General features: G+C 38.5%; 1 protein-coding gene across 1 annotated transcript; it reads right to left on the reverse strand.

The window, feature by feature from the left end:
- Nucleotides 1–2,269: 2,269 nt before the first annotated feature.
- On the reverse strand, nt 2,270–8,153 carry oaz1b (ornithine decarboxylase antizyme 1b). The gene is given in 6 exon segments (XM_073477857.1): nt 2,270–3,351; nt 3,490–3,575; nt 4,224–4,396; nt 4,772–4,858; nt 4,860–4,911; nt 7,978–8,153. Coding segments are annotated over 6 exon segments (654 nt in total). The 5' UTR covers nt 8,103–8,153; the 3' UTR covers nt 2,270–3,220.
- Nucleotides 8,154–11,527: the final 3,374 nt, after the last annotated feature.

Genomic DNA, 11,527 nt, shown 5'->3' on the forward strand with positions numbered 1-11,527 from the left:
GAACAGGCATCATAAGAACTTAGACTGCAGCTTGAGCTGTGCTGTCAAACAACGATCGATTAAATCTATGAAATATATTTTTTTTAAAAAGGCACTCAGTCGAGGGCATACATCCGCCAAGGCCAAAAAGTCCCCTATAATTCAATCAAGCCAAATCCAATATCAAATAAAACATTTATATCTGCTAGAGCCAGAATTTTATTTGGATTCACATTAAATTGTACTCACTCATCACTCACCAGCCACCTAAATACACACGATTCTTCCCATCAGGATCCATGCATTATTCCCCGAGAAAATGTTGTTAAAGAACGAAAGTGAGATCAGATCCGCACCAACAGTTAATGGGGTCTATTCGGGGCTGAGACACATCCTTCATCGAAATTCGGTGGAAATCGGAGAAATCGGTAGTTTTTGTGTAATCCTGCTCACAAACCAACCAACCAACAAATGGACACGGCTGAAAACATAACCTCCTTAGCAGGGGTAAAAATAGTGACGTATTCACATTGATTCTTGTGTCCAACCAACAGTACAAAACCCAAAGGTTCTTTGCTTACTACCATTAATGACAAAGACAATCAGCAAATCCTTAAATTTAAGTAGCTGGAATCAAGCAATGTTTGACATTTTTGCTTGAAAAATGACTGAAACTTTTTAATCGTCGATTATTAAAATAGTTGGCAATTTATTTTGCCATTGAAATCATTTCAATCGGTTCCAATTAAACTGCAGTGGCCCTTTTTATAATGGAAGACATTTTAACACGTCACACCGTGAAAATTAACAAAACAAAACAATGATTGCTGAACTCCATTTAGCTGCTTCATTTTCAGGTGCCTGGTCGTTGTGCGTGCTACTGGCTTACTGGGACACTTGTATAGAACAAAACCATCGTTAACGTTATTAGTAACACCTGTGCTTTCCCTGTTGTGGCCGTCAGAATGGCTGCAGTGGGGGAAAAAACAGACATGAACAGAATGAATGAGCCAGGTGTTGCATCTGCGCAGCCACACAGCTGTCATTCTGGTGAGTTATACTTCCTGATCAGACCTCTAATCTACCTAACTACCGAACCTAAAAACTAGAAGTTGTACTTGAGTACAGTATTAAAATATTACTTTGGTAAAAGTGAAAGTCACCCATATGAATAGTACTTGAGTAAAAGTCTTAGAGTATCTGATATTAAATGTGTATTAGTATCAAAAGTAATCAAGTAAATTATACATATATCCTCTGGTGCAGTGTGCAATCTACAGAGTAACTACTGTAGTAACTAAAGTTGTCAAATAATTGGAGTAAAAGTACAATAATTGCCTCCACAATGTAGAGTGGAAGTATAAAGTAACAGATAATAGAAATACTCAAACTACTCAAGTTACGTACCTTAAGTACCATGAAAGTGTATTCAGGTATAGTACTTGAGTAAATGTACTTGTACTTAATATGTGATCACCAGACTACTGTACTTAACATGAAAACATGAGTTAATAGAGTAGGTACACCATCTATCATGCAGTCTGTACACATACAAAAATATCTAATTACTCGAATTATGTGAAATCACCTGTGTGTGTGTGTGTTTGTGTGTGTGTGTGTTCGTGCTACGACCCTAAGATCATGTTAGTAAACTGTTCCGGATGACTGCAGTCCAGCACAACACATTATCATTATGTGCAGCTAATTGGAGGACCGGTGAGATTATTCATACCTCATGGGCTTCCTGGGGCCGTGACATTTGTTTGTGTAACTACACATCTAACAGTTATGTACCCTGCAGATGTAACCTTAATATCAGATGTTGGACGGTCATGTGTAGTTCAGCATCCTGTGGAGCCTCCTGGTGGCATGAAGACACAGGACAGGCTCTGGATGTCTGCCCCGCTGCTCTTTTATAACTGACCTGATTTTTTTCCACAGATTACATGTTGGATACTAGTTGAAGCGTGACCTGGGGCCATTAAATGTGCATTTAGGCATACAGTGATACGTAATAAAGATGCCTATAAATAAAAATGGTTAATTACAACAATCCCTGATTATGTATGAGATTTAATAATAAATGTATGTCCTTTTAAATCCACCATTCAGTAGCGTATTAGTGGACCTCCAGCTGTTATATCAGGCAGAAAAATGATCCGCCCCAGGCTTTACACACCAATACTGAATAAATTCACTGTCTGGATATTCAGTTTTAAAGTTAATGGCCTGATGGAGCTCATTTAGTTTAGTTTAAATGTGTTGGAGAAAAGGTACAGTAAACAAAGGGTTGTTTTTGTTTGTTTTATTATCACAGAAGCACAACAGGTACCACTATGCAGGTGTACAACAAACTCAATACTATCATATGAAAAAAAAGTTAAAAGGAATGCTAATCCAGAAAAACAAATCCAATCATATCACAGCATTTTTTTAACCTTCAAAACAAAATACTACAATATTGTCAGATATACATGGCATAAAGAAGCAAAAGCACTTTGGATTATTCACTTTCCTTTCACTTTGTACCAATTCACTCACTGTAGGATCTTTTACTTGAACCGCCCACATCAGACGTGCATTCATCTTTTCACTCCGGCTCGAGTCTAAAATGGATTCACTATCCAGCTACGAAGTACCAATTATTGGGGCTGTCGCTCAAAAGTTACGTTTCAAAATACTTTTGAGAGGATATTAATGCTACAAATAAAACTGGTCCCGCTGAAATGTATTTGTCATAGAGAAACTATGGGACAAATTTAAAGTCATTATTTAGCCAATCAAAAGAAAGCTGGAGTACCCGAGTGTAAACCTGATGACCTTTTTTTGTACATTCAAGAAATGAAGAATCCTCCACCTTAATGTATCATAAAAGGAAAAATCAATAAAAACAAAGACTTGACAAGAAATGGAAATTATACCAGAATTTAACTTATAGCTTCGACACCTGTAATATGATTTAAAGTCCAACACAAAAAGGTTCCCTCCTTTTAAGGTGACGACACCAATTAAACGTCAATGAAAACAGTTTAATAAAACACACAAAGATAGATGGTGGAAAAAGGAGATGCACATCTTACATATTCCCTTGAACACAAAACACATGGGGAAATGAATACTTGCATACAGAGAGCTACCGCTGAGGGTTTAACACAGACGGTGGTGTGTATGAATCAGCTGGGACGGGATGGACAAACGTACAATGGGAAGTAAGCAGAGGGCGGAGGGGCTGTCCGGGGGGCTACTCCTCGTCCGAGGAGTCCCTGTCAAAATTGTAGGCCATGAAGAAAACGTCGGGTCGCGGCGGGACGAGGGCATGGCCCGGTTTCACAATCTCAAAGCCCAGGAAACTGAATGTACGCACCAGTTTAGCTGCAAGAATAACAAGGTAGGGTCAACAGATGTTACGATGCGGTATGAGTCGAAACACAGAAGGCAAAAATAATTAAGTAATTGAAATTGTTTGGAATGAAAAAGGTGTGCTGGGAAAACAGGGTTGTTAGCACATACCACGATCATCTCTGTTCTTGTAAAAGCAGACAAACACGCTAACGACTTTCAGATGTTCTTCAGCATACTCCAGGAGAGACGCAAAACTGGGGGAGAGAAAAGATGGCAGCTTGGATTAGAAAAGAGAAAACTGCTTTGTAACAATCAGGAACAAAAACAACTGGTCGAGTCTTGTGTATATCCTATAAAACGAGGTGTGCTTTCTGATTATTTTAAAAAGGCTCTGCTTGGAAATACTTTCCCCTCTCATGTTTCAAAGTAAGGACTGGCTCAGACTACAGGAGTTTTAAAAACCAGGTTGCACCACACAATGTTATTCTGTCTAATCTCAAACATGCACACACTACAAGATTTGAAAACAATGAGCGTCACACACTACTGGACATTATTGAGATTATCGAGAAGTGATGCACCACCTCACGTGGTCTCAAGTGATCTCATGGGGAAGCGGATGTAAACAAAATGGAGACTGTGGCGCAACAACTTCCTGTAGTAACGTTAATACCTTGCAGTAAAAAAAACAAAAAACAAAACAGAGGACACGACTCTGGATGAGAAAATGGTTGACGATGAGATTAATAAGTAAGGGTCCAATCACCTCATCTTTACAAACAATTTGTCAACTTTCATATATCATTTGTTTTATTCCAACTTTAAGTGCCTCTTTACTCTCCTGTCACATGGCTCAAGTGTGTGATTGTAAAGAACCGACACTAGATTCCACTTGGCCTCACCTCTCCTTGCTGCCTTCAGGAAGAGGGTCAAGAGGTATCTCCACGTAGAGTGCGCTGCTGCTCAGGACAGCATCCCACTGTATTGTCTTGGAAACGGTGGGACGACTTTGGAAGTGGAGTATCCTAGGGCGACCGTTCCCTGCTGGCTCCTCCGTTACAGTCAGCTTTCGGTCCTGGAAGCACAAACGCTAGTAAGGAACACATTTGAATACAGCGGTGGGTGCTGTTTAAGCAATTACAAGTTAACTGGTGCACACATGGGCCTCGTTATCCCGCCTGCAACTCTGGTCAAACAGAGAAACTGAGCCTGTAAATAAACTGAACTCGGGGAAAAGAATCTGATTTGTCACTGCTGAGCGTGGATGACTGAATGGATTAAAAACCTGGTGTGTTTTCCTCTGCTGTGTAAGCAAACTGACTCTGCATCATGTGACAGGAAATGGTTTCACTGAGAAGAAACTCCCATTCTTGACACTTCTTCCTCTGACAAATGCTTACCCCATGACTATATTTTGGCCGTAACTGTGTGTGCGTGTTTCTAGACTTACTGAGTAGAGTGGCCGAGCTGAAGGAGTGTGATCCCGTGTGCCATTCCCTCGCCCACCTGGGATCTTCAGGGGTGGGAGAGGGGCATCAGGAGCACCACAGAGGCCCCGGGCCGCGGGTACTACTACAGTGCAGGGACAGACTGGAGGGGAAGAAAGAGAGGGGTTTATAGTGAGGTTATGGTTTTTGAAGCGTCTTTTGTGCAACTACAACCTCATTGCCATGTCATGGGACTCAACACAGACAAATATTGGGCTGCCAACTGTGCAGCGATCTAATCTCACCAACAACTTCAAAAGTAACTACAGGCTGTTATTCCTACAATTAAATTATTGAGGATTTTTGCGCTGCACAGTGATCACAAGCAAAAAGATTGAAAGGGCAAAAATTTTTAGCGTTATAATCGTGTTTTCGAGACTGAAGTCATGCTCCCCTTTTTTTTGAACCTTTAAACAGCTGTCAACTGAGTCTGCCATCCATGCTACACTTCCATCTCATCTCAAACCCAGCAAAAAAAAAATCCAAGCTCTTTGTCCTGCAGCACTGAACACATTTTTAAATCATTTGTCTGAGTAGGATGCACTCCCACATTATGGCCTAGTTTTTGCTTTTTCAGGTTTGAATACACTTCTTGTGGTCATTCAGACGGAGGTGCTTACCAATGTAATGTAAAATTGACTGTGCTTTTTGAAAGTGTGTTCTCTTTGGTTTTGTAGCAATACAATTTAGCAACATCCAATACTGATAAACAAATAAGATTTCCCAAGTTGTAAATTTAAGCAAATACCTGCACTAAAGTGCTTAATCCACAACATGTGTTACACAAGCAGGTCTTGGTGTTCTTTCAAGCCACCTACAGTCTGTGTTGCCCAAAACAATAGCACTGTGTGTTACAGAGTTGTTAACATAACTTTTTAAGAGCGGTGCACCAACACAGCAGGATGCGGTGGGAGGCAACCAACCAAAAATATTTGCTGCTAAAAGCACAAACCCATTCTTCTACTTTTACTCGTTGTGGTTAATTGAAACAGCCAGTGTTAGTTAAACTCAGAGCCCACACCGAAGGGTTTACCAAGCTGCCAGGTAAACACACTGCATCTTGTGACCTAGTACGCATTTATAAACAAGGTACTGAATAAAGCAGCTGTGCAATGGGCAGATTTTCATTCCAACTAAACAATAAATGAGGGCTGCAACTGTTTATTTTTGCTGATACATTTAGCGGTTAATTTCTCAACGAATAGATTATTTGTTGGTTATAAAAAAAATGAAGGGTTGCAACTGAAGATTGTTTTCATTGTTGATGTATCTGTCAATCATTTTCTTAATTAATCAATAAGTTGATGCCCTATAAAATCTCAGAAAATGTTGAAAAATGTCGATCCGTTTCCAAAAGCCCAGGACGACACCTTGAAATATCTTGTTTTGTGGAGTAAAGAAACCAATAATATTCACATCTAAGAAGCTAAAATCAGAGAAAAACAAATGCTTAAACTGACTTTTATTTAAAATGCTTAAAGAATAATTTAATAGTTAACAACTAAAGGATTAATTGTTGCTGCTCTAATAAAAATGGTTATGACATCGTGAAAAATAATTAATTTTCCTGAAATTCAAGGGGATGTCATACATTTTTAAATAAATAAATAAATAAATAAATAAGGCAGCTAATCTGCACAATTAAGCTTGAATTAGACATTTTCGGGGGCATTTTCTTTTTAAATTAAACTATGACTAAATTCACTGATAATCAAAATTGGGACTGCAGCTAACAAATACTTTCATCATTGAATCATATGATTGTGTGTCTGGAAATAGTGAAAATGACCATAATAATTTTCTGGCAGTTACCGATTTTGTTTTAATTCAAGTACTTTTACTTCAGCTAACACTCGTAAAATAAAAACAGCCTACTACCATCGTACCTAACAAAGGAAAGGCATCAAATCCTCACGTTTGAGACGAACGAGTGATTATTATAGAACAACCAAAAAAAAAAATTTATTTGCAAATAATGGCCTCATCACCTTTGCTCTAGCTCATATACAATAAACACATCACTATACTTCCACAGCTGTCAGGGTCAGGTTATGTTCTTGCAATAGCAGGAGTTCAAATCCATTTTTAATGACTCTTGATCTATAAAACATGGTCTGGTTAACGTTTAAAGTAATAAAGCGAGTCCATCCACTTTGTTGTGCAAAGGCTGTCTGGCACTGGGCCACTAGGCAATAAAGATGTGCCACTTAAAGTACCACATTCATGACAATACTGTGTCCATCCTTGATAACGATTTCTCATGTGTGTACCACTGCACCACCGTGTACACTCACTTCCTGCCTTCTCGAGGCTGCTGCTGCAGCAAACTGTCAGTTGCGTAATGATCAACCTGACTCCGTTGTCAGCTCACGAGAACAACGTGCCACAAACGTGCGATCACCTGATCACTTTACTGGCAAAAATGTGACCTAGAGTCATTAATCATCTGCTTAAAATGAAGCCATATAAAATGGTACAAGTTAACGTTAAGTGTTTACAATGGGCCGAGACTGAGTTGTCTCTTTATGGACTGCCTATTAAGTGGTGAATATGTACATTGTTTAACAGGCAATCGTTGCCAACGATGTCAAACATTTGACGCTGCATTCATTTCTAGCTCTTCACTGTAAGCTAACAGTGTTTTTCCTACACATCGAGGTCGGTTTGATCTTTAAATAGTCAAACGTGAGCAGATCTTGAACATTCCCATTTAAATCTCCATCTGTTGACAGCGTACCCTCTTCTGTCACTTAAACAGCTGATACAAATAATTAGCATTCTCCTGAACAAAATATCTGTCGTTTGAAATGTCTATGCTAACTAGGTAGCTAGCTGGCGCAGTCATCTACAGTGACGTACCATAAGTTCGACGATGTTCCTAGCTAACGTTAGCTAGCTAACGCTGCTCGACTTGTCTCCATCGACCAGCCTATAGATATCCATAACGTCGAATAATTTTCACATGAAAACTTTAAAAATGACATTATAACCATTTCTGTCACAAGATGTAAGGCTGTTGTCTCGATATTACTTGATAAGTGTCCATTTAAAGTTGAACGCGTTTCACTTCCGCTTTCTGTGCCTGCTAGCTAGGTTACTATAGCATAGCCACCCCTCCCCCACAGCCCGGTTAGCTAGCTAGGTGAGGTATTTTTCATCGTTTACTTACTTCCCAATCATGTCACAAATATTACTACTCAAGTCCGCCATGGTAGTAAAAGACTGTGGTTTTCCTTCTTTCTCGCGAGCAAAGCAATGACTGTTTAGGATCCGCTGGAGGTTGGATTTTACCATCCGGCCTCGGGTAGAGACACGACGGGCTGACTGCTCTCTGCTATGCTCAGCTGGGTAGTGGTCGATGGGAGAGTCGGAGCGGCTAAAAAAGACAGGGGTCAAGTCAGCGCAGTGAAAATCAGCCACTTCCGTTACAGTTTTTTCTTCGATTTCAAAATAAAGGTAGAATGAATGGAAAATGTTTTTAATTAGTCATACAGGGTTAAGTTTTTGTGTTTCGCATACAACAGATATGAGATTGATTAAATTAGGAATGTTGTCAAAAACATGTCGGATTGTAAATGACCAATTACATATTCGTTATTCATATTTCATATTTTAGCTCATATATCCCATCCAACTTTTTCCCAGCTTTCAACTTTCCTTCATGGTCTTCAACAGTGGCTTGAAATTGCTATAAAGACGTCTAGGTGATGTTGAAAGGTCAGAAAATTAACCTGGGGTGTCCCAGTGTCTCAGCTGATAGGGCATATATGACCCATGTAGAGGGCTCAATAAAGCCACGAAAAGGCCAAAAAATAATAAATAACCTGCATTCATGGTGTTTTCTTACTTCCAAAAAAAAAAAGGATTCAATATCGCTGATGTTTCAATAAACCAGTGACTTTTATTTTGTAAGCGGAATACATTACTACAGCTACGCCTACAGTGATGTAGCTTCACACTCGTGCTAACAAGCTAATGCTAACCAGAAACGCTAAAGATGCTAAAGAAGTCGACTGTAACTTCCCCTCGGGGAATCGGCTGGCCTTGACCCGGGACCACAGTCAATATAGCAATTTAAAACATCAGATAACATCTCAAGTGTGGCCACTAAAATGTGTCAATCATGTATATATTTAATACATTTTAATGTCAAAGCTGTCCTTCCACAATGAATCCACTTAGCAAGTCGATGAAGCCGAGAAAACAAATACGTACATTGAGCTAGCTGCTGTTAGCCTAGCAGCTGTGTATTTACATGAGACCGTCCAATGGAAAAGTACCAAGGACGGAGAAAAACAAAGACGTATAATCACCTTATGGTTATTTAACAACTACTGTCTTCAGATTCAATTTCATTTTGACACTTTGCCCTTAAAAAACCCCCACAAAAAAACATAAATATAAAAAGGTAGTTAAGCTAATTAGTTAAGGGTTTGTGTGCACATGCAGTGGAGGAAAGTAAGTACATTAAGTACATTTACAGGTAGCTTATTTGTACTAATGCCTCTTTCACTTCATCACATTTCTCAAAGGAAATAATTGTGTTTACTCCTCCACTACATGTATGTGACAGCTGTAGTTAAAAGTGACCTTGCAGATTAATTTTGAAGGTTAATGAAAAAACTACTATATATCAGTATATGAAGCAATCCAACTTATCATTCCCTTGACCCACTTCAACATTAAAGTCAGTGTCATTGCATCAATAAAAGTCATAAAAAATGACCTAACACTGATTCTGTATGAGTCAACAACAATAATGACATTTACTATCAATACCCTGATGTATTTAGGGACTTCTTTACTTTTATTTTTAGTCATATTTTAAATGCTAAACTTTTGAAATGAGCTCTTTGTGTAATACTGATTCAAACGTGGGGGAAAAAAATTTAAAAAACGAGTTAGACTTTAAAAAGGATGAGAGTATTCAGTGTTCAATGGCTGCAATTCCCATCTCGTCCACACGATGGCGACAAAGCAGCAGCATAAACCCCCAGTGTCAAATCACATCATAATCTCAGTTCAACTTGCATTAATACCACTCTGTGCCAATTATATAATAAGTAACGTGGATGTATGTTTTTATAACAATCGATTAAGTAGCTGATATAAGTAAGGGAGTTATTGAATGTAAAGCTAACATCCCCATATGTATGCAAACTTTGGACAAGATGTGCGTAAAAGACTATTTATAATTATTTTTCATTTCCAAACTCGTACTGTTGGACACAAGATGTCCTCTTTTTAAAATGAAAATTCAATTCATTGTATGCAATTATGCATTTCACATCACATTTTCCTCAGTTGAATGTTGGATCAGAACGGTTTCCAAACCATTTGTGATGTCACAAATCATGCTCCTAGGCCCGCCTCTTAAAATGTGTTGTTCATGGAGCTCAGACAAACTTTCCACTAATGTGAAAACAGCCGTCTAGTGTCCAACTCTGCACGTACATCATTCTGCACAGTTGAGCTCAGACATTCAACTGTAGGAGCAAAAAGAAAAAATCATCATGGAGGTGGAGGAAGACTTTAAGGATGTCACTTTTTTAAAAAACAGCTAGTTAGCTCAGTTAGCTTTGCAGCTAGCAGTGTGGACAGGGTGGGCCAAGGTTGGCTAGTGGGCATGCTCACTTCAGTAAATATCTCTTCAATATAATACATAGATGTCATAATGTCAAAACTGCTTTCCTTCACATTCAGTGGATTATTTTAACCTGTTAAGAAGTAGCCTGTATTTTGTGTCTCTGCTTGATAATTAACAGAGTGTATCTCTGCAACTACAAGGTCTATTTGAATAGTCAAGGTATCATAATAAAGGGAGCACTTGAAATATTTGCTCAGATGTGTAAGTATACATTTTTACGTCACTGGGTCCAAGTAAATTAAGTTGGCACACAGCATAAATGAAAGATCTTTTTCAAAAATCACAATTTTAGAATGAATATCACTGAGGGATGATGCAGCTGCAGCTCCAGATCTGTAGCAAACCAAAGCAAAACATCTGAACATTACCTCTGCCAACTTTTATGCTAATAAAGTGAATGAGAACAAAATTGGAGAGGTTTTAGTACAGAGCACTCGGGCAGAATCTTGGCACATTTTGGCACCGTCTGTTTTTTTCTCAGGTACCAAACTATATATTTCACTTTCACAAAAAATAGCCTAACTGGGCTCCACTCTGGCTTAACAGGTCAATGTTTCTTCTTACAAATTCTTACATATTGCACCAACGAGTTAAGATTAGATCTAGCCTAACCAGCTTTAACATTAATGACATAATAATGCTTTTTATAGCCTATGGTAATATTTCAGTGATAATAATGCCATAATATAGGGTAATATATATAGTACACTCTCAAGTTGGGCATTCTGTCTGCATGAAAGAGTCTTCTTGTTGAAAGGTACTATAAATCTTTTTCTACATGCCTCTCTATTGTTAAAATTTACATTTTATTTTTGTACATTTTTAGTACATTTTTTCTGCAAATGCTTAAATGATCTGCCAGTGACATTTTTCATCATGCTATTGCTACTTTTTACTCAGTAGATAAGCTGAACACTGGTTGTAAATCTTACACATGTAAGAATTATTGCCTTCATTCAGTTGGATCGGATTAGGCCTGCTTAGTTAAACAGGGAGTTCATTCAGTTCACGTTAAAGGAATAGTTCGACATTTTCCCGGATTGCATTTTTTTTTTTTTTTTTTTGCTGTCTT

Source organism: Pagrus major, chromosome 12, assembly GCF_040436345.1.
Source record: "Pagrus major chromosome 12, Pma_NU_1.0".
NCBI classification, from domain to species: Eukaryota; Metazoa; Chordata; class Actinopteri; order Spariformes; family Sparidae; genus Pagrus; species Pagrus major.